The sequence below is a fragment of the Eutrigla gurnardus genome, assembly GCF_963514095.1.
Source record: "Eutrigla gurnardus genome assembly, chromosome: 18".
Taxonomy (NCBI): Eukaryota; Metazoa; Chordata; class Actinopteri; order Perciformes; family Triglidae; genus Eutrigla; species Eutrigla gurnardus.
This window is the reverse complement of record NC_139929.1, coordinates 1,236,333-1,258,782: the sequence shown is the minus strand read 5'-3', so window position 1 is coordinate 1,258,782 and position 22,450 is coordinate 1,236,333. Positions and strand designations below refer to the sequence as shown.

General features: G+C 41.6%; 2 protein-coding genes across 4 annotated transcripts; one reads left to right on the top strand and one right to left on the bottom strand.

Moving 5' to 3' along the window:
* Positions 1–231: 231 nt before the first annotated feature.
* On the bottom strand, positions 232–12,309 carry LOC311028573 (E3 ubiquitin-protein ligase RNF31-like). 2 transcript variants are annotated; one of them, XM_084033218.1, is made up of 24 exons: positions 12,130–12,309; positions 10,766–10,968; positions 10,319–10,465; positions 10,063–10,218; positions 9,917–9,973; positions 9,616–9,733; positions 8,998–9,147; positions 8,757–8,907; positions 8,213–8,367; positions 7,730–7,872; positions 7,227–7,469; positions 6,682–7,023; positions 6,266–6,451; positions 5,894–6,100; positions 5,469–5,642; positions 5,288–5,386; positions 5,091–5,177; positions 4,874–4,988; positions 4,273–4,385; positions 4,047–4,160; positions 3,624–3,672; positions 3,443–3,539; positions 1,093–1,258; positions 232–689 (listed from the first exon to the last, which is right to left on the bottom strand). In XM_084033218.1, exons 2-24 carry the CDS (start codon positions 10,964–10,966, stop codon positions 642–644), a joined length of 3,318 nt encoding a protein of 1,105 aa, XP_083889344.1. In that variant the 5' UTR covers positions 10,967–10,968; positions 12,130–12,309; the 3' UTR covers positions 232–641. The 2 variants fall into 2 exon arrangements, with proteins under 2 accessions (XP_083889344.1, XP_083889345.1); XM_084033219.1 differs by having other exon boundaries at positions 9,616–9,730.
* A 639-nt stretch (positions 12,310–12,948) lies between these two features.
* Positions 12,949–16,545, top strand: psme2 (proteasome activator subunit 2). 2 transcript variants are annotated; one of them, XM_084033223.1, is made up of 11 exons: positions 12,950–13,179; positions 13,437–13,469; positions 13,752–13,814; positions 13,915–14,001; positions 14,237–14,288; positions 14,364–14,461; positions 14,544–14,612; positions 14,688–14,755; positions 15,258–15,312; positions 16,068–16,154; positions 16,286–16,545. In XM_084033223.1, the coding sequence occupies exons 1-11, from the start codon at positions 13,132–13,134 to the stop codon at positions 16,364–16,366; spliced, it is 741 nt and encodes a 246-aa protein (XP_083889349.1). In that variant the 5' UTR covers positions 12,950–13,131; the 3' UTR covers positions 16,367–16,545. The 2 variants fall into 2 exon arrangements, with proteins under 2 accessions (XP_083889350.1, XP_083889349.1); XM_084033224.1 differs by lacking the exon at positions 13,437–13,469 and having other exon boundaries at positions 12,949–13,179; positions 13,719–13,814.
* The last annotated feature ends 5,905 nt before the right edge of the window (positions 16,546–22,450 follow it).

Below are 22,450 nucleotides of genomic sequence, written 5' to 3'. Positions count from 1 at the left end.
AATTAAAACAGAATCTATTCATGAAAGCTACCATTAACAGTATTTTGTCTGTAAATATTAAGAGTCAACAAACAGAGAACAAAGTACATTGAACTCTAAATTGTGTGAGAATTTAAGAGTAAATTACAGAGTAGAAACCAGTACTACAAATTACACAAAGTACACCATCAATCCTTTAGTATAAAGTGTGTACTTCAACAAGTATTGACACGTCACATCAATGAAGACACATTTTAAAACGTCAGTATTTATTTATTCATCCTTCAGATATGAAGACAAAAACAGACAAAACCCCAGAAAGCAGATCATTTTACTCTTAATATTTAATTTCTGTGTTTATAGAATTACGCTACATTGTTCTGATAGACATTTTTTAACATTAATTTCAACAAACCATCATATGGATACGTCTTTACACCACAGATAAATTTATTTTTAAGAATATTTATCCGTCTGAGAAGAAAATCCCAACAAGCTTCATAATCCGTTTATCGTGAACAGACAGAGCTGCCTCCGTTTTTAACCTTCCTCCTTTTGTTTTGGCACTCAGCTGACATTCGTTAGTGTCGGAGGGTGGAGACCAAACCGGAGATTAAAACCAGCTGGTGTTCATCTCAGACTTCTGGTTGCATTCGATGCTTTCATTTGTTTCGAGGAACTTTTTCTCCGAGAGGAACGTCCATCAGTTTCTGAGGGGCGAAAAAAAAAACACACATCACAACAAACACGAGAGAAAGAACGGAAATTCACGACAAAAGTACATACAGAAAAGTAATTTTTTTACTTTGTGGTATTAGTACTGTTACTGAAACAGAGTATCACGCTGCCATTCAAATGACACTGAAAATGTTGGCAAGTATAATGATAATAAAATAATAAAATGTGTATTTTATCATGCAGATGGTAGTATTAACAAGTTCTGTTTGAACATGCAGTACTAGTACAGCTAAAGTGTACTGTGACCTGACATTATATTAACTAGATGATCGTTGGTGTAACTTTAACACATCACTTCCTTTTGAAGAGACTAGAGAATAGACTCAACAGCTGGATCAGTGCCTTGCTAAAGGTGGAGTGTCCTCGGTGTCTCACCTTGAGGAGGCGAGCGTGGTGAAGGTTGTCGTCCTCGTCGTCTCCTCGCTGCGTGTCCACCTGGTACCGCTCGCAGGCCCGGAGCAGCTCGTTGGCCTCGTAGAGCGGTGCCGGGTCCAGAGAGTGGGCGTTGACCAGACTCACCAGGTACTCCTTGTAGTGCTTCCTGTTAGGAGTCAGCAGGTACAGGTGTGTAAATGTACGGTCACACCCGACGCCAAGCTAATTCTATACTAGGACTTTTTTGTGACCCTTTTCGACACGCTATATGACTTTTTCCGACTTAACTTTTATGACACTGTCATAGTTTGAATAAATGTGTTTTAAATCTTTGCATGTATGTTATTCGGGACCGTATACTGTGAGTTGACACTGTTTGTCTATTTTATGTGTTTGAGTGCATGTTATCATGTTATGTCAATATTCCTGCTGTTTCGGTTAGAGCTTCCTCAGAAAAGACATTTTGTAATGTAAATTTGAAATTCCCGATAAAATAAAACTTTAATTAAATAAGTGTTTGTTTTTACAAATTGATTGTCTTCTTTTATGTTGTTGTTTCTTGTGTTTGGTGAACTTGTTATTTAAACTTTTTTGACATTCGATGCCATCATTTTCTTGTGACTTTTTTTTTTTTTTTTTTTTTTACATACTATAATTTTTATAGTATGTAATGTGAGTATGTATGTGAGTATAGCATATCAATAAGTTAAAAAAGTAATAGTAAAGAACGTAAAAAAAGTTTAAAAAAAAGTCATAGTATAGCATGTAAAAAACGTAAAAAAAGTCATTAAAGCATGTAAAAAACGTTTAAAAAAAGTCAGTATAGCATGTAAGAAAAGTAGAAAAAAGTCAGTATAGTATGTAAAAAAAGTTAGTATTGCATGTAAAAAAGTTTATAAAAAAGTCAATATAGCATGTAAAAAAAAGTTTAAAAAAAGTCACTATAGCACGTAAAAAAAGTAAAAAAAAAGTCATAGTATAGCATGTAAAAAAGTTTTAAAAAAGTCAGTATAGCATGTAAAAAAAGTAAAAAAAAAGTCAGTATAGCACGTAAAAAAAGTTTTAAAAGTCATAGTATAGCATGTAAAAAAAGTTTAAAAAAAGTCAGTATAGCATGTAAAAAAGTAAAAAAGAAGTAATAGTATAGCATGTAGAAAAAGTTTTTTAAAAAAGTCAGTATAGCATGTAAAAAACGTAAAAAAAGTCAGTATAGCATGTAAAAAAAAGTTTAAAAAAAGTCATAGTATAGCATGTAAAAAAGTAAAAATAAGTCAGTATAGCATGTACATTTTTTTTTAAATAGTCAGTATAGCATGTAAAAAAAGTTTAAAAAAAGTCAGTATAGCACGTAAAAAAAGTAAAAAAAAAAGTCATAGTATAGCATGTAAAGAAGTTTTAAAAAAGTCATAGTATAGCATGTAAAAAAAGTTTTAAAAAAGTCATAGTATAGCATGTAAAAAAAGTAAAAAAAGTCAGTATAGCACGTAAAAAAAGTCATAGTATAGCATGTAAAAAAAGTTTTAAAAAAGTCAGTATAGCATGTAAAAAAAGTTTTAAAAAAGTCAGTATAGCATGTAAAAAAAGTTTTAAAAAAGTCAGTATAGCATGTAAAAAAGTAAAAATAAGTCATAGTATAGCATGTAAAAAAGTTTTAATAAAGTCAGTATAGCATGTAAAAAAAGTAAAAAAAAGTCAGTATAGCACATAAAAAGTTTTAAGTCATAGTATAGCATGTAAAAAAAGTAAAAAAAAAAGTCATAGTATAGCTTGTAAAAAAAGTTTTAAAAAAGTCAGTATAGCACGTAAAAAAAGTAAAAAAAAAGTCATAGTATAGCATGTAAAAAAGTTTTAATGAAGTCAGTATAGCATGTAAAAAAAGTAAAAAAAGGTCAGTATAGCACGTAAAAAAAGTCACAGAATAGCATGTAAAAAAAGTTTTTAAAAAGTCAGTATAGCATGTAAAAAAAGTTAAAAAAAAAGTCATAGTATAGCATGTAAAAAACGTTTAAAAAAAGTCAGTATAGCATGTAAAAAAAGTTTTAAAAAAGTAATAGTATAGCATGTAAAAAACGTTTAAAAAAAGTCAGTATAGCATGTAAAAAAAGTAAAAAAAAAGTCATAGTATAGCATGTAAAAAAGGTAAAAAAAAAAGTCAGTATAGCATGTAAAAAAAGTTAGTATTGCACATAAAAAAAAGTTTCAAAAAAAAAGTCAATATAGCACGTAAAAAAATAAATAGTATAGCATGTAAAAAAAGAAGTCAGCAAAGCATGTTGAAAAAAGTTCCAAAACAAGAGTGTACTGTTGGTCAGCTCGTTTTCAGAAGAGGTTGTTTTGCATTCAGACTCACTCGCAGAGGCCGGCCTGTCCCAGCTGTGTTTGAAGGCCACACGGTGAGTCGATCTGCTGGCCTGCTTCATCTTTCTGCTCCATCACACAACAAGCATCTGGAGGCAGAAATAAGGCGATAATAAATAATGTGTTTTGTTGACCTGCTGAGCAGGATGGAGGCGGAGCTGGATGAGTTTTACCAGATTGAGCTCCAGTAGAAGGCTCCGTGTTGAAGTCCACACCGCTCCTCTGCAGGGAGAGAAGGGACAGAAACATCCCATTCATTCCTCAACTAGTTCCACACATGTATCTAAAATGTATCTAAAACTACATTAAAGTTAGGATTTGTAAGTGCTTCCAGCTCCACCTTAAGGGTCAGTCCACCTTAAGTGTTGCTGGGCGAGAGTTCAGAGTACATTCCAGAGCCCGTACCTTTTCACTTTTACTTGAGTGAAGAAGTAGAAGTTCAGATACTTGTGTTCAAGTACTGATTCTATCAGGTAGAAAAACATTTGTACCTTTGACTCTGCATAACTTTCGAATCACATCCAACTTTCATCAGTTTTAGCGTAAACAGACTTCTGTCAATGCAGCGTTTTATTTTAAGAAGACGAGGTGTGGACCTGCAGCAGGGCCTGCAGCCGGGGCGGCTCCCAGTCCCGGAGGTAGAAGAGGCAGTCTCGGGGGTGGTGGGCATGTAGACCGGTGTAACTGCACTGGGCCGTCTTACACACCGTCTGCAGCACATACAGCACAAACACAGGAGCTTTGATGAGGGCCAGATCAGAATTAAATGTAGCATCATTAGTTAGAAACAACAGCTGAAAGTTCTTCTCTGCATGGTCTCACCTTGTGGTAGGGGTTGTTGCAGCCGCTGCAGAACTGGTACCTGCACTGGGAGCAGCTGAAGTGCATGCAGCCGCCTTTGGTCAGCGCGTACTGGAACCTGCAGTGAGGGCAGGCTGCAGGAGGACACACATACTGGTCATTCACTCAGGTCTGGAACAGGGACGGAGGACATTAACATGCACTTGAAAGGTTAGTTCACACGTTCATTATTTAAATGCATGTGCTGGCGCCCTCTCCACTCTAACCCTAACCCTAACCCACTCCAATTAATACAATCACAGTGACCATATAATCAAAGGAAACGAATCAAAACCAAACAGGAAGCATGCAAACTTAAAAATAAGTGATTTAAATAGGGTTCCTCCACCTTTTCCAAAGTCAAATTCAAGCACTTTCCAAATTTCCAAATGCTGTTTTCAGTCCCTCAAATATGGAGATCTTCTTTTCTCTGTTCTATCATAGATGTCATCACATACAACACACATTTCAAGCACTTTATTCTAAATCCAAGGACTTTCCTAGTGTTTTCAAGGATGTCCAGCACCCGTATGGACCCTGTTTAAAGTACTTTGAGTGGGGTTATAAACGAGTTGCGTCTCACTGATGCCGTTGTCTCTAAGGAAGCCGGCCAGGCCCTGCCTCTGGTAGTCCGGATCGTTGTCCCTCTTCCACTGCTGGAACTGCTCACAGGACAGATCCTGGTGCTGGGCTTCCCACTGTGGCAACAGTTACAAGAGGTCACCGGAGCGTCAAGGCTGAATTCCTAACGTCCGTTATCACAACGTAGAGAGGAGGCCTCCCCCTGCGTCTCTACTCACCGGTTTCTTGCACTGAGCACAAAAGCTCCTGCGGCAGGACGGACAGGTGACCTTGAGCTGGTCGTCGTTGATGAACCCGGAGGTGCACTGAGGAAGACGGCGAGCTTGTTTACCATTCATGCAAATACGCATCCTTTCCAGGGAGATGTTTGTTTAAGCAGAGCGTGTTAATATTCTATCTCGTTGGCGTTACTCACATGACAGCACCACAGGAACTTTGGGTCTTTCATCAGAGCGTGCTCAGTCAGCTTCTTATGAAACAGGTCGTACACGTCCACCTCCAGGCAGTCACGCAGCTGGAAAACACATGAAAACGTCCCGTTAGAACCAATCAGCCTGCTCTAAAGGGTGATGACATCACCGTCCTCTCCGCGGCACCTGGATGTCCAGCGTGGAGAAGTAGCTGTCGAGCTGCTCGGGGTCGTTGATGTCCGGCTCGCCACAGACGGGACACACCATGTCTCTGATGTGTCTGTCTCTCACGGTGATGGTGAAGTGCTGCCCGAAACACTCGTGGCACACGGAGCACTGACAGGAAGTCAGGGACTGCATCTGGAGGAGGAGGAGGAGGAGACAGAGAATAAGGAGGAGGAGGAGAAGACAGAGTATAAGGAGGAGGAGGAGAAGACAGAGTATAAGGAGGAGGAGGAGTAGAAGATTGTTTGTCGCCGCTCTATTATTTCTTGACCAGGTGTAATTCTGTTCCTTTAGTTACTCTAAAATAAGTTTTACTTGAGATAACACATGTGAAACCGCGGTGGCGGCGTGAAACCGCGGTGGCGGCGTGAGCGGCGAGGCGTCACCTTGCTGCGGGGGAAGATGCTCAGACAGATGGGACACTCGTTGTTGAGGAGGCGCCTGATGAAGTCCTTGTTGTGCGACTCCTTGACGGCCTGGACCACGTCCTCCAGAGAGTAGGTGACGTCGGGCTCCTGGAGCAGCGACAGGACGAGCTCACAGCGCCCCCAGCTGGGCAGGTCGTACAGCGCCAGCAGACGCCGGCACATCCTCTGAAACACACACACAGACACACACACACACACACACACACACACACACACACACACACACACAGAGACACACACAGAGACACACACAGAGAGACACACACACACACAGTCAGAGCAGCAGCGAAGTCTAAAATAACAGACACAAGCACACTGCAAGGCCCCAACCTGTTTGTCCGGGTGTTTGGGATCGATCGGCGGCTCCGGCTGGTCGGTCCAGATCCGCTGGTGGAAGGGCTCCAGCAGGGGGCGCTGCAGCAGAGACAGAGCCCCCTTCACCTCCCCACCGCTCAGCCGAAGGGCCTCCTCGCACTGAAACGCGTCTCTGAAGCCCAGAGAGTGCAGCTCCTTCATCTGGACAATATATACATCACGTTCTTTTAGATTTTTAAATTGTGTTATCTCATACATCTGATACGTACAAGCTTTTAAACTTTTATTTATGTTTTTAATACCGTCTATTAATTGTTTTATATTTATGTTAAAGTGCCTTTGAGTACCCAGAAAAGTGCTTTATAAATAAAATGTGTGTTTAAAAAATAAACACATTGCGTATGATGTTGAAGACGTGAGACAGGTCCTACCTTGACCTGTCTGTCTCTCAGCAGCTGTCTCACGGCTCTGTCAGTGTCCCCCCCCGCCGACAGCCAGGCCAGCTTGGCCTCGGCCCGGGACAGCTTCACGCCTTCACCCGCGACGCCGCGGACGCTCGGCTCCACCTCCTCTCCGTCCGGCTCCACCGCCGGCTGCGTCCCACAATCCCCTGCTCCGTAGTTCAGCTGCACGGACGCCGCCATGGCGCAGATCTCGTCCAGCAGGTGAGGCAGCTCCGACATCAGCCAATCACAGGGGTTGGCGTTGCTGCCGCCGCACATGCAGATGGCGGCGTACACCTCCTCAGCACTGACGCCGCGCTTCTCTGCTTCCTGTGAGGAGGAACCGGCGAGTCGACGCGTTTCTTTACTTTTTCATACTGTGATATTATTATTATTATTATTATTATTATTATTATTATTATTATATTGTCTTGTTTGGAATTTGGAGAATTAATCTCATCTTTCTTTTTAAGCTGAAGGATTTCAGCTAATTTCTTTAAAGAGAAACCGTTTCCCGGTCCGTGTTGACCTACTCTGATCTGGTGGACGAGGTGGAGGCCGTCCTCCCTCATCGTCTTCTGCCGCTTGGCCTCCACGCTGACCCGGGGCTTGGGCTGGGGCCTCGGCCCCGACGTGGGCTGGTCTCTGGGGCTGGACGCCGTCTGCTGGAGGGACTGAGGCAGAGAAACGCCGGCGGAGTCTTTGCAGGACAGGTTGCACATCTCGCAGGCCACGCTGGGACTGCTGTTCACGAAGGTGCAGAACTGGCACATCCACTGGACAGAGGACGTTAGACACTTAGGACACAATACTGGATACCACAGACTTTTAAGAGAAGAGTCAACTGAAAATCCTCCTTTATCATGTCTTTAAACCTGCAACTGACTCTTTTGGCCACTTGGAGGCATCATCACCTTTTAAGTTATATATTTAGATTCAGTGTTTGAAAGACTGGTCTGGACGTCTGGGGACAAAACGGAGCCGACAACATGCGTGACGTCAACGAGGTCAAGAAAGACGAAGAGGAGAGGCCAACCTTCGTCCCGGAGTCGGGCAGAGATCCGGGGCTGGACAGCAGCGGGGCGACCGGGGGGCGGGTGGCCAGACGGGGGCGCTCACACACCTCACAGAGGATGCTGCTGCCTTGATTCACCACGGTGCAGCTCTTACACTGCCACTCTGAGGGGACGAGACACTCATTCAAACAATAATTCCTCATGTCAACACCACAGTTTGTCATTAGCATTTTAAGTTGGTTGAAGTCCGACCGTGGACCCCCCCACCAGGATTCTCTCCCTGCAGAGAGGGGCGGGGCTCGGGACTGTCCTGGGTACGAGGTCCCGTCTCACAACCAAATACAGACACCAGATGAAATGTAGCCAACATCTCTACACAGGTGTGAAGTTTAGTTTTCCCATCTGTTTTCTTTTTCTTTTTTGGTCCCTGCTGTTTTTTATTTCATTTTCTAACTTTTGATGTTTTCCCATCATGATGACCGGTGCAGGTTTTTTAGTCTCACCCGTGTTGGGAGACGTTGCTGCTGCCGACGTCAGGCTTTCTTGGGCGGCGGACGCGGCCGTGGCGAGTCGAGGCCGCTCGCAGGTCGTGCAGAGGACGGCTCGCATCTCGTTCACCGTGGTGCAATGAGCGCATTTCCACGGCGACAGGGACGGACTGGAGGACGGAGAGAGGAAGTAAACAGACATTTACTCACAGGAGAGTCTGAGATCACTAATCATTCACTTACAGGGTTCCTCCAAAGTCAAATTCAAGCACTTTCAAGCATTTCAAGGTGCATTTCCATGCTTTTCCAGCACCTTCCAGCTGTGGTAAACTCCATATTTGTACCAATCCAATGGTCAGTATTCAGTCTACTTATTATGTCACTTGTTCGTCACATTAAATGAGATGTTATTGTCCTCTAAACAACCAACATGATGTTTGGAGACAGCTTTTTACAGAAGGACCACAAATGAAAGGAAAACTAATTCCACTAACAGATCCACAGAAATATAATCACCAACTATTTTCATCATCTGTTCATCATCAAAACTGTTCCTCACCTGGATGTTTTGGCCGGTGTCATAAACGTCCTGTTGTGTCCTTTGCGGTCGGGGTGAGAGTGGAGAAGCTTGTCGCAGTTCTCGCACAGCTTCTGGACGCAGGTGGAGCACTGGGCGTGCACGGCCGAGGTCCCACAGATGCTGCAGGTCTCTGCAAACAAATCATCAACAAACGGAGGTGGAAACACATTAAAACAACGTTGTATTCCCGGTTTTAAAAGCCTGTTGTGATTTGGCATACCTTGTATTGTGTCTCTCTTGTGATTGGCCCGGGAGGGGTGGCGGTGGAAGAGGTCATCACATGCGTCGCAGAAATGTTGATTGTCACAAGACGGGCAAACCAGACAGGAGGGGGCGCCACACAAGTTACAGTCACTCCTGGCAGAAGAGCCTGGAGAGGAAGAAGACCGACAGTCATTGCTTTTATTCTTCTAGCTGCACCGGTGACTTCGATACGACACCCTGCCTGAATATCTCCTTACTGAAACGATCCCGCGACAAAAATCTAAAACGTCAGGAAGTAATGCAATAATAGATGACATGAACTTGGGTTTTCCTATTAATTAAAAATGTATTTAAATATGTACATGTACAGTAACCCAATGTCCACTATACTTGTGAGTATGTTATTTATTTGATACTTCATAATTGCAACCACAAAATAAACGTTTAATAATAAGACTTTTATGTTGTAAAACAGCTCCCCCTGCTGGCCCATCAAAAACAGTTCAGGTGGAGAGTGGTACTGCAGCAGGGAGTCAGAGAGGCTCCCAGAACAGAAACACACTAAATGATAATAAATCCATATGAAGTTCTGTGAGAAGTCGATGAGGGAACGGGACGAGGCGCGGCGGCTCACCTGCTGACGGTTTCAGAGGTTGCCCTCCGAGGCCCTGAGTGGGTTTAGGTGGAACCTGGGGTTTGTCTTCCTGCTCCTTTCCAGGCAGGACGACCACAGCGTCGCTCACCGGCTTCTCCTGAAGAAACCAGCATCTCATTAAACACTCCTCACGTCCTGCAACCCTGAACCACCGCGTCTCTGAAGGCTTTTTAAAATGTGGTGTTTCTACTGTTCTTTATTTAAAATTTTAAAATGAAGAAAGTGGAATGTTTGGACACAGAGCGGCGAGTTTGCAGCCACCAGAGACGTTTGTACAGACCTGCTGGACGATGAACGGGATGATGTCTTTGAAGTGTTCCAGGTGAGGATGCGTGCCCTAAAAAAAACACGTATGAGATACAGAATAAGGACATTTTATTACACCAAAACAATAAACAGCCAACGTTTAAAAAAGAAAACACAAACCTTAAAAAGCATGTCCACCTCGGTGCGTAAGGTCATGACCTCCAGCGTCACCGCGGCGACCGTGGCGGCGTCCGGTTCGGTGACTTCGTCGGGGAAACTGAGGCCATCGATCTGCTGGTTGGTGTAACCGTACAGATACAAGACCCTCCGGCCTCCCTGCGGAGACAAAACGATGTTGGAAGTACGAACATGAGATGAACTTCATGACCTTCAGAACAGAGTCACGTCCATACTCGACACGGGGAGCGCTGCTCACCTTAACGGCATCCACCGTCGTCCTGAAGACGGGGTTGTTGTGCTTGACGCTCCTCCAGTATCTGGGCCTGGCGGGACTCGTCAGGTTGCAGCCGTACTTCTCCAGGATACTCAAGGCCTTGACCAGTCTACTCAAAGACTCCAGGACCTGGAGGAGAGACGGAGAGAAGTACAAGATGCTCACTCTCAAAAAAAAAGGAAGGTCCAAACCAGTGTTACCACACGTCATCGTCCATCGACAACATGGGCACCGCATTTACTAAAGTTGCTTTATATATTGTTTGTTTGTTTAAGTCCAGGTTCAATAAACGTTCCAGAATGTTCCTGAAAATGTCAAGTTCCGTAAATAAATAAACATATATATATATGTGTGTGTATGTGTGTGTGTGTGTGTGTGTGTGTGTGTGTATCCAAGCAGCAGCACCAGAGGGAGAAGTGTGTGCCTTACCTCCCGTCTGCTGCAGCACGCCGTGTTCTCCCTCAACATGGCCTCCACTCCCAGGTGAGGGTACTTCTCCGCCAGAGGCAGGGCGGTGCCGGCCATGGCCTGGACCTCGGCCTTCACATCCTGGGCCAAACCCGAGGAGGAGAGGAGCGACTGGGACCTCCTCCTGAGCTCGGCCATCTGGACGGACGGGGGGCTGCTCATAGCTGTCGGAGAGAAAACGGCACTTTAAATTCATTCAGACACGCTGAAGAAATGGCATTATTCTCTTTACCCCAGCTCTGGAAGTTAATTAATTAATCAATCTCAACTTCACGGGAAAAAATACATAAAAATCTGTAGAAAATGTTGATCACAACTTCCTGAAAGTCTTGATCTGGCAATTCACAGAAACGTTGATATAAAATATAAAAATGTCTTCATTTTCAACTAAATTTAACCAATAAAAAAATCTCCTTGGCCGGGGACAAATCAAATCTAGTTTATACCGGAAACATAGTGAAATATAAGAAGTATTAGGAAGTTAGACTGACTAATAAATGACTAATTTCATAAAGCACATTTCATACCACAAAGTACTTTAGGATCATATGCAGGAAAATAATATGCAAAGATAATGCATGAAAAGAACAGAACATAACAATATAACATATTCTGGTATATGTGGTAATAAAAAAAGAACATAAAATAAAGTATGGATTGCTATTATATTATTAAAACTGGATAATACTGATTCTAAATAATAATGTCATACTTAACATACTTATAAGAAAGAAAAGGAATACTAGTCAAACAGGAAATTATGTTAGAACAGGTTACAATCAGTTATTTATTTTAATCAATTGTCAGAAAAGTGAACGGAAATGTGCTTTCGGATCATATGCAGAAAAATAAAATACAAAGATAATGCATGAAAAATACACAACACAAAAACATGTAATAGAAGAGGATTACATATTGTGGTTTATGTGTGGAAAATAAAGTATCAATTGTTATTATTATATTATATTTAAGTGGAAGAAATCCAGTATTGATCAATATTTTTCAAACCCGAAATAAAATTAAATAATAAATACATTTATATACAGCAGGTTTAAATTGTCCCTCCAGGCTCTACGTTAAACGCGTCATATGACGTCACCGTTGGAAAGTCCGGGCTAAGCTTAGCTTCGCTGTTCGGGGACGTAAACAAACCGAACATTAAAGTCGTAAACACGACGGGACGACGCTCTTACCGACATCTGTACGCGACCATCAACGTTTGTTTAACCAGCGCTAACGAACGTCGCGCGTTAAGTTTCGGTAGCTTTGAAACCGAAACTTTTAAGTTACTACGTGAAGAAAACCACAACAAACAACAACGTTACCTTCTGAATTAAGTATGCAGTCGTCACGAGCTTCGACGGTTGTCTCGCGCTGTTTATGTTAATATAACATGCGGCGCTTTTAAGTCCATGTCAGCGGTTAAATAGTGCGGCGCCGCCGAAGCTCACCGTGAAGCTAACTGTAGCTTTAAACGCGGAACAAGTTTGACGTTTGGTACTTCCGGATCTACTTCCTGGACCGATCACGTTTTATTTTTCAAAATAAAACCGGCCTGTGCAGAATTTAACAAAGTAAAAGTTAAGTTTTACAAGTGGAAGTTTTGTGTTTTGTTTTTTTGCTTGCTAGTCATCCTCCGAATATAAAAATAATCGGTGACATACGGAAGCCCATTGCCGCCACTGTAAGAACTATCACTTTCTCAAAATAATGAGTTTAGTTTTCAAAAATATCGAGTAAATACATTAAGTCATTATTTTTTAGATATTAATGTCTCCACTCAGTCTGCATGATGTGGAGGATTGTATCTATATTTATTTTTAACATTATTTCAATTATATATTATTATTGTTATTAAGATATTATCCGCTATCTATTATATTTAGATTATCCGCTGTAATTATTATATGTATTTTGATTCTAATACTTCTTGTTTATTATTATTATCCACTGTAATTATGATTTGTAGTTTTATTCCTATTGTTATTATCATTATGCATTATGTATTTGTTATTATTTGTGTAACTTTATAGTTCCATTCTTCTTCTTCTTATTATTATCTTGTATTTATTCATAAAGCTATAACGCAAATTACGCTGTAAACTCAGGACACGTCCTACTTTCAGGCGCGGAGGGAGACAGAGAGGCGGCGCTACCTGCATCATCCGACAGTAAATCGAAAGCAAACTCGTTGAGGAAATAAAAGAATCCCCTTTGTGAGCCGCATCGTCCTCTCCTGCTGCCGAGCGACTCTTCTGACTTCATTTGAGAATCTGAACTGAAGTGTTCGTTTTTACTTTTTCCCTTCAACTCGGAAGAGTCGGACAATGTCGAAGACCTCAACGCTGAAGATAAGCAGCGCGGCCGCGGCGAAGGTGAGTTCCTCTCCGGTTTAACGCGGAGGTACGGCCGGCTGCACGCGACACTGTCGAGGACATTTACTAATTATATTTTTATGCAGTTTTTTGAGCATAAAAAGTAAAAAAAGACCAGCCGCTCCTCGGTGGAAGTCCCCTCCTCCTCCTCCCCCTCCTCCTCCTCCTCCTGAGGGGGAAAACGAAAGTAAAATGTTCTGCAACATGAGTCAGCAGCTTAAATTCTGGTATTTCATCCACGTCTCCCTCTTCCACAGGTGGACACCTTCAGGCAGTCCCTGTATAAGGAGGTTTGTTCACATTTATTCTGCGGTTCTCACTCAGTGTGACGTGTACGGAAGCCCATTAACACCAATGTAAAAAAGAGCAGCTTTCTCAAAATAATGAGAAACTTGCTCAAAATAATGACAGTATCTAAAAAAAGAAATTTGATCAAAATATTGACTTAATAAACTCGTTATTTTGAGATACTAAGTCAACATTTTGATAGCTTCTCTTTCTTTTCTTACAGTGGCGTTAACAGGCTTCCATAGAGACAGGAGAACGCTATAATGTGTTTGTTTCTCCTCCAGGCAGAGACTCTGTTCTCCAGCTACATCCCCCAGAAGATCGTGCTGCTGGATGAGCTGCTGAAGGTCAGGAAGTTCAGCGTGGCATCACACGATCTCAGCAGGTCCAGCTGTTAACCCACACACACACACACACCGTCTTCATCCCGTCTGTGTGTGTTTTCAGGATGACGTCCTCAGCGTGACGGACCTGTCCTCGCTCCGGGGCCCCCTGGACATCCCCGTACCGGACCCTCCTTCCCCGGACGATGAGGTGAGCTCTCACCTGCTGGGTGTGTCTGCTTGATGGTCAGACCTCTTCCTCCTGGTCTCGGGGAGTTACACTGGGAATTAATTAGCATATACATGCAAATATATACGTATTAAACTCAAGGAGGCATTTAAAGAGTTGTTTTACTAACCCTTCCACAACAGAAACACCTGTATGACGATAAACTCACACACGACAAGAAAAGGTCACCTTTAAAGATGATTTTTGTGTGAAACAGGAAATGGAGACGGATACGAAGGAGGCCGATGACGAGAAGAAGAAGAAGAAAGGTAAAGTCTTTTGTGTGTGTCTGCACACGATGTGGATGACGGGAAGAAACTAAACGTCTCCTCCCCGTCCCGCAGCTCCAAAATGTGGCTTCATCAAGGGCAACGAGAAGGTGATGGTGCTGCTGGAGAGGGTGAAGCCGGAGATCATCGCCCTCAGGGAGACCATCATCACCGTGAGTGAAACGCCGAGCTGGGTGGTTTTCCCCCGTTGAGTGAAGTACTGGTCTGAAATGTTGTGGTGGTGTCGCGCTGCAGGTCTCCTGCTGGATTCAGCACCTCGTCCCAAAGATCGAAGACGGGAACGACTTCGGGGTCGCCATCCAGGTGCGTTCGCCAGCTTGCATTCCTGTCTGGTTAAAGTTTCCAGCGGATTATTGATTGTTGTTTTTCTCACCGCAGGAGAAAATCTTGGAGAGAATCGTCGCGGTGAAGACCAAAGTTGACAGTTTTCAGACCAACATCAACAAGTAAGCTGGATACGAAGGTTTAATGAAACACTTGGAGGCTGCGTCTCCTGAATATTCCAAAATCTGAAAACGTATCATTTAGACCAGAGATCTTCAACAGCAGAGCTGCAGCAGGGGAGTCCCCAAACTGACGTCCAAAATTTAAAATGTCCCAAAATACATCCTACTAAACGTCTAATAAGCAAAAATAAATGTCAATTGTTGTATTAATGTTAAGTTGTGATGTAGAAATGCCAACCTAGAATTACAATATGTTCAATTGTTGACAGATTCTTGAATCAAAATATTATGAAATTAATATTTTAATTGCTTAGCGTTGTATACATACGTCATTAGTTTAATAAGGAACACAGTTTTATATGATATGTAATAGGGGGTCCCTCCACCGGGTCTCTATAGGCCTTGGGGGTCCTTGCCCTGAAAACGTTGAAGACCCCTGATTTAGATGGTAATTTTGGTGGCAGATTTTCATTTTGAAACCCTTTCTGTTGAAATCCTTTAGGTACTTTTCAGAGAGGGGAGATGCTGTTGGAAAAGCTTCCAAAGAGACTCACGTGGTGAGTTTTATTCACAGTGATTTTCTACCTTTTCTTAGTGGCGATTCATTTCAGGAAAAATAAATGTATTCACCCCCACTACTAAAGTGCCTTTAAACTCCTCTCTGATCGTATAGAAGTCTATGAGAAAATGAGCCCATTCTCTCTTGATGTCTCAGTAAACATGAGTTTATAGTTTATCTATTTTTAAAACGCTGGTTTTCTGAATGGAGTCTGGTTGATGGTGCTAGGCTACGCTAACATTGTAGCTGCTCCATCAACACTCCAAATAAGGTCATCTAGACATAAATACAGCAGAGACCTTGTTGTTTGGACCACAGACAGTCTCTGGTTCCTCCACATAGTCTGGTCTGGTCTCTGGACTCATGTGAGCTACTATCTAGACCTCTGGGGGACCACAGACAGTCTCTGGTTCCTCCACATGGTCTGGTCTGGTCTCTGGACTAATGTGAGCTACTATCTAGACCTCTGGGGGACCACAGACAGTCTCTGGTTCCTCCACATAGTCTGGTCTGGTCTCTGGACTAATGTGAGCTACTATCTAGACCTCTGGGGGACCACAGACAGTCTCTGGTTCCTCCACATGGTCTGGTCTGGTCTCTGGACTAATGTGAGCTCCTATCTAGACCTCTGGGGGACCACAGACAGTCTCTGGTTCCTCCACATAGTTTTTGAATGCTTTAAACTAGATCTGACCCCGTTAAAGCTTTGATCAAGTTGTTGGAAACCTCTGACTGGCCTCCTTCTGCCTGCAGATGGACTACCGGTCGCTGGTCCACGAGAAGGACGAGGCCATCTACTCTGAGATCCGAGTCATCGTCCTCGACATTCGCGGCTTCTACGTAAGACGGACTGATCTCAGAAGTATTTACCACCATGCTGTCGAAGAAGAAGAATATTTAAATGTGTGTTTTTCTGTATTGTGTGTGTGTGTGTGTGTGTGTGTGTGTGTGTGTGTGTGTGTTCTCGGTAGGCCGAGCTTTACGACATCATCAACAAGAATCTGGAGAAGGTGACCAATCCCAAAGGAGAGGAGAAACCTTCCATGTACTGAAGCCGGTGTTCAGGACGGACGGATTCACCGCCGGTCGACTCTCTCTCCTTTATCTCCTCAGAAATAACTGGATTGAAGTTATCAATCTCACCTGTTGTTTGATGACACTTTTTACCGACACTTGCACTAAATTTAAGTTGTACACCTGTGGGTTTAATAAAAAAATGAATTAACAAAAACTTGTTTTGTTTTTTTTCCCCAACTGTGTGATTCTTATTCATTTGTTAGAAAAAGAAAACCCTTACACCTTTTACTTTATATTTAACAAGTTCAGTTCTACAACTAAGCAGAAGTTTCACTGGTGTGAAAAAAGTATTTTTTAAAGTTACGAGGAACGATGGCGCCCCCCTGTGGACAAAAGCAGCAGTTTTTATGAGCGCCAGAGTCCCTTTTAGAAAACCTCTCATTTTACCACAGCTGTACGAGACTCATTGCATTTCTGCAGACCTGACGTCGTGACGTCAAACACGGGGTTACCAGGGAAACGCCAGGATGTAAAAAAGGTAAACAAAGAGGACGGCACATGGGTGTTCAGCCTGGTCTATTACATTTACATAGAAACATAAAATATGTAAGTGGAGGTTATATTACACATCTGGTTAATTCATCAACCTTTTATTTTTATTTAGATTTTTGTTGTTTACAAAAAAGTAAATAGATTAGTAAAGAATAACCTGAGCACCTGGAAGAAATCAGGCAGTAAAACAAAAACCCACATTTAACAGTGTTGAGTTGTTTTTGTCTTCCGGGCAACATGAGGGTAACCTGGTATTTCTACCATTTCAAGTCCCGAAGGTTCAGGGTTTAAGGGTAAATTAAACTTTCCAATAAAAGATATTGGTATTGGCCCCAATGGTGCAACATTGGCAGGGATATAAAGTTAGGATTTTTTTTTCATGCTGGATAAAGATAAAGATTCATGTCTAACAGGGTGTAACTTTTTCTATGACTTCCTGTCAGTTCTTCGAGGGATGACAGAAACTGTCCGACAAGTTGTCAATAGAGCCTTGCCACTTTGAGTACATGGTATTTGTGAAATGTAAATTCTATATTCCTGCGAGGAGTTGTATTTTACTTAATTGTTCTCTTTTGAGCACCTGGAAACGTGATATATAAAACTTATGTATTATTATTAATAGAGCATATTATACTTTATTATCAGAAATATGAGGAAGAAAGAAGGCATTTGATTCAAAACCTCACATAAAAGTACAGTGTGATCTTATAGATATTCTAGAAAAATACTCAAGAAATTAGTGTTATCGAGTACTATATATATAGTTTCAGTATCTTGGACAAATTAATATTTTTAAGAAGATAAGAGTTTAGTTATTGATTTTATTTATCATTTATTCTTGTATTTATTTATAATATTCTACATTAGACATTCTGATCCACACTCCATACCAGCTGGTGGCGCTAATGCACCTCGACCTCAAAGAAGAAGAACATCTCCACAACGAGCCGAACGTCACGGTGCTTCGTAATTGTACGCCGTTGTCGGGGGGAAGAAAATGGCGGACGTAAGGTTCGCTGCTACATACGTATCCTGTTCGTAGGTTACAGATTACAGTTATGTACACAAGCAACAGCTAATACTTGTTGCGCTGTTAAAGAATAAAGAATTACGTACCGTCCATTTCTGAATCTGTCCTCTTCTCCCTGGCATTGTTGAAATGTTCTAGTGGAAACCCGCCGGATAATTCCCGGGTTTCCCTCTTCATAATTAGACTTCAGAGGGTGTCCAATTGCAATATCCAGTCGACCACTCACATTTTCCATAATTACGATACCACATAAAAGATAACCGGCAGGTAAAATGTAGCTTTGAATGTGGGGCTAGGCTAACGGCTTCCCTCGGCTAGGCTAACTGACGTAGAAGCAAACGTTAAAATAGTATATCATTCATTTTCCTTCAATTAAGTATTTTATCACAACAGAGCTACTATTTATATTCCATTATTTTAATTTAATTGGTTTGTATTTTACTATGAATATTTACTTTCTTTATTTTTCTACAACAGACTACAACTATTAATATTTAATTATTTTCATTTTATTTAATTGTTTTGAATTTTACTATGTATATTTATTTTCTTTCTTTCTTTCTTTTCAACAGAGCTACTATTAACATATTATTTCATTGTATTTAATTGTTTTGTATTTTATGTATATATTTTTTTCTTTCTATGCTGAAGGGACGTGTAGGCACTTCCTGTTTTCCGGATAACTTCCGGTGTTCTTCGCGCTCATTCCTGCTAGCTTGTCGCGCGGATGAAGTGGTTGGTCCCCGGCGCAGCATCCAGCCTTCACACCGGACGGTGAGCCCGCTGAGTGAGGGAGCAGAACCGCCGTCTCACTGCTTTTTTTCACCCCCGCATTTTGTTTTACGCTGTTGCCGGTTAAAGAGTGGCTCCGTGGGGACATTTGGGACTCTCGTTCTGGACAACATCTAACTCACATCCGTCGTACAAGTGGAAATTAGCCGCCGGGGACAGAGGAGGTTTGGAGGATGAACCCGCAGTGTGCCCGCTGTGGGAAGATCGTCTACCCGACGGAGAAAGTCAGCTGCCTGGACAAGGTGAGCACTTTTATTCGTACACAATTATCCGCTTTATTCTGCGCATTATGTGTCTGATAACAACTTGTTTATTCAAGTTATTTATTGTCTTATGTACAGTTAATGTACAGTCGTTGGCAGTGGAAATCTTAGATCTCAGGCTCCCTCCAACAATACTCATTAAATATGTAAAATAAAATCATTTATGTAAAAAGAGGAGAAACTAGAGCCAGTATAAACATGTAAAATGACATTATATGAAGGTAAAGTGACAATATATTAATGTAAAGTGCCAGTATATAAATGTAACGTGACAGTATATGAAGGTAAAGTGACAATATATTAATGTAAAGTGCCAGTATATAAATGTAACGTGACAGTATATGAAGGCAAAGTGACAGTATATGAATGTAACGTGACTGTATATGAAGGCAAAGTGACACTTTAAGAAGGTAAAGTGACAGTATATACATTTAAAGTGACAGTATATACATTTTAATTGAGAGTATATAAAATTAAAGCGACAGTATATGAAGGTAAATTGACAGTATATTAAGGTAAAGTGACAGTATATACATTTTAATTGAGAGTATATAAAATTAAAGCGACAGTATATGAAGGTAAAGTGACAGTATATACATTTTAAGTGACAGTTTATGAAGGTAAATTGACAGTATATTAATTTAAAGTGACAGTTTATGAAGGTAAAGTGACAGAATATACGTTTAAAGTGACAGTATACATTTTAAGTGACAGTTAGGTAAAGTGACAGTATATGAAGGTAAGGTGATAGTATATGAATGTAAATATTTCTGTATTTCTTGATAAACATCTTTGTAATGCCCGTTAGTAAGCGTTGCCTTTTTGTGTTTGCATGGCAACACCTCCCTACTAGTGTGTTGCGTAACGGAGATGAATAATGAATTCATCCACGCCGGCCTCACTCATCCACTGTCTGTCTGACGAGGCGTCGGATGACACGGCAGCATGTAGGCACACGATATCAACTCCCACCTTTCATAATAAAAGACTCTGATATCAACTCCCACCTTTCATAATAAAAGACTCTGATATCAGCTCCCACCTTTCATAATAAAAGACTCTGATATCAGCTCCCACCTTTCATAATAAAAGACTCTGATATCAGCTCCCACCTTTCATAATAAAAGACTCTGATATCAGCTCCCACCTTTCAAAGTAAAAGACTTCGATATCAGCTCCCACCTTTCATAATAAAAGACTCTGATATCAGCTCCCACCTTTCATAATAAAAGACTCTGATATCAGCTCCCACCTTTCATAATAAAAGACTCTGATATCAGCTCCCACCTTTCAAAGTAAAAGACTTCGATATCAGCTCCCACCTTTCATAATAAAAGACTCTGATATCAGCTCCCACCTTTCATAATAAAAGACTCTGATATCAGCTCCCACCTTTCATAATAAAAGACTCTGATATCAGCTCCCACCTTTCATAATAAAAGACTCTGATATCAGCTCCCACCTTTCATAATAAAAGACTCCCGTTTCAACGGAGCTGCAGAAAATATACATTTGTCGAGTTTGTGAAGGTGAAGAAAGAATATCCGTGGACCAGATTTACTTCGCTTACCTTGGTTGAAGAGAGAGTGGACAATGTGAGAGGCAGTGATTTAGAGAGGAGGAGGACGTGACAGAAGGAAAGAAAGGATATTAATAATGCAAACAAAAGTCTTTTTAACCACAAAGACATAAAACCACAATTTCAAGCCAGAATAAATGCTGATATGGTTTTATTTTTCCAGGTTTTTTTCCAATGAAAGATTTCCAGACGGATCTGTTTTGTGTCAGTTACAACCAGCTAAAAACCTCAAACTCGCTTTTAGGGAAAACATTTACTAAACTTTAGGATGTACACAGCCTCATCTGGTGTTGTCAGAAATGTTCAGTATGAATACATAGCGATGCTGGATATATTTGAAATGCCTGATATTTATCTTTTAATTACTTCTCAAATCCAATATTGGTCTGTGTGTATGTGTGTGTGTGTGTGTGTGTGTGTGTGTGTGTGTTGTCTCCAGAACTGGCATAAAGGATGTTTCCACTGCGAGGTTTGTAAAATGACCCTGAACATGAAGAACTACAAAGGCTACGACAAGAAACCCTACTGCAACGCGTGAGTCCTCATCTCTCTCTCTCTCTCTCTTTCTCCATACATATATATATATATATATACAGTATATATATATATATATATACACACACACACAGTATGAAACACATCACGTATCCCCTCAGATCGTGGACACCGTGATTGTGGATCTCCATCGTAATCTCATTGAAAGTGTTCCCATGTGATATTGATGAGTTTTCTCAGCGTGAGCTCCGTCCTCCAGCTCTGCTGTGTTATTATCTGCATCTGTTTCCAGCTTGCAGGCTGCTCATATCTGTGTGGCGACCCTTTAAGTGTTTTTAATAGCAGCGATGGTGGTTTAGGGTGTGCGAGCCCAGCCCTGCTTCACGCTCGCCGCCTGCTGGTTCTGTTTTCCGCCCTGAGTCTAGTTTGCACGAGGCCCTCATACACAGCAGCGACAGTTTAATGGATGTTGGTCGTAAGTTATACCTTGTGCTGGTATCTTAGAGCCACAGAAAGGGAAGGCTGTGGTTTTGACCTTTGGCCTTGTCACTCTTGGTTGCTTGTAATGCTGATGACTGCCATGGGAACTTTTATTTCAGAGAGAAATATATAAACGGCGAGAGACAAATAATTTTTTTGTCTCTCGCTGAAATTGTGCTATGAACTACACACATGTTTAAAAGATAATTTTGTCGCTGCTTTATTATTTATGTCTTGATCAGGCGTTCCCAAACATTACCATGCCACAGACCCCCATATACAGGGTTGGTACGGTGCTGGAAATCCTTGAAAACACTGGCATTTTAGTGTGGTGTTTTCAAGGTTTGAAAAGTGCTTGGATGTAGAATAAAGGTCTTGAAATGTGTGTTGTATGCGATGACATCTATGATAGAACAGAGAAAAGAAGATCTCCATATCTGAGGGACTGAAAACAGCATTTTCTGACATTTCTTTATGAAAAATGACTTTTGATGATGAACAGATGATGAAAATAGTTGGTGATTATATTTCTGTGGATCTGTTAGTGGAATTAGTTTTCCTTTCATTTGTGGTCCTTCTGTAAAAAGCTGTCTCCAAACATCATGTTGGTTGTTTAGAGGACAATAACATCTCATTTAATGTGATGAACAAGTGACATAATAAGTAGACTGAATACTGACCATTGGATTGGTACAAAGATGGAGTTTACCACAGCTGATAGGACAGCATGAGAGTGAAGGGGGGGGGGCTATCTGCGCCCCTGTGTGAGATGTTTAGTTTGAATTAATTTTGCCCTCATGCTAATGAGTAATAATCAGAGCTGCTTGTGTAACGCTGCACACCAGCTGCTCCTGTGAACACGAAGACGACTGACATCTCAAAGAGGACGCTCGTTGCGTAAAACAAACACGTTAACGTGCTTTTTACG

Excerpts from the sequence above, each read along its gene's own strand:
- LOC311028573 (XM_084033218.1), bottom strand. The coding sequence starts at position 10,966 with ATGAGCAGCCCCCCGTCCGTCCAGATGGCCGAGCTCAGGAGGAGGTCC. Across the intron at positions 9,734-9,916 it reads TCCCGTTCATCGTCCAGCAG|GAGAAGCCGGTGAGCGACGC; the intron begins GTCTGTACAAAC and ends TGGTTTCTTCAG. Across the intron at positions 9,148-9,615 it reads ACCTCTGAAACCGTCAGCAG|GCTCTTCTGCCAGGAGTGAC; the intron begins GTGAGCCGCCGC and ends CTTCCTCTCCAG.
- psme2 (XM_084033224.1), top strand. The coding sequence starts at position 13,132 with ATGTCGAAGACCTCAACGCTGAAGATAAGCAGCGCGGCCGCGGCGAAG. Across the intron at positions 14,756-15,257 it reads TTTCAGACCAACATCAACAA|GTACTTTTCAGAGAGGGGAG; the intron begins GTAAGCTGGATA and ends GAAATCCTTTAG. Across the intron at positions 16,155-16,285 it reads TCGACATTCGCGGCTTCTAC|GCCGAGCTTTACGACATCAT; the intron begins GTAAGACGGACT and ends TGTTCTCGGTAG.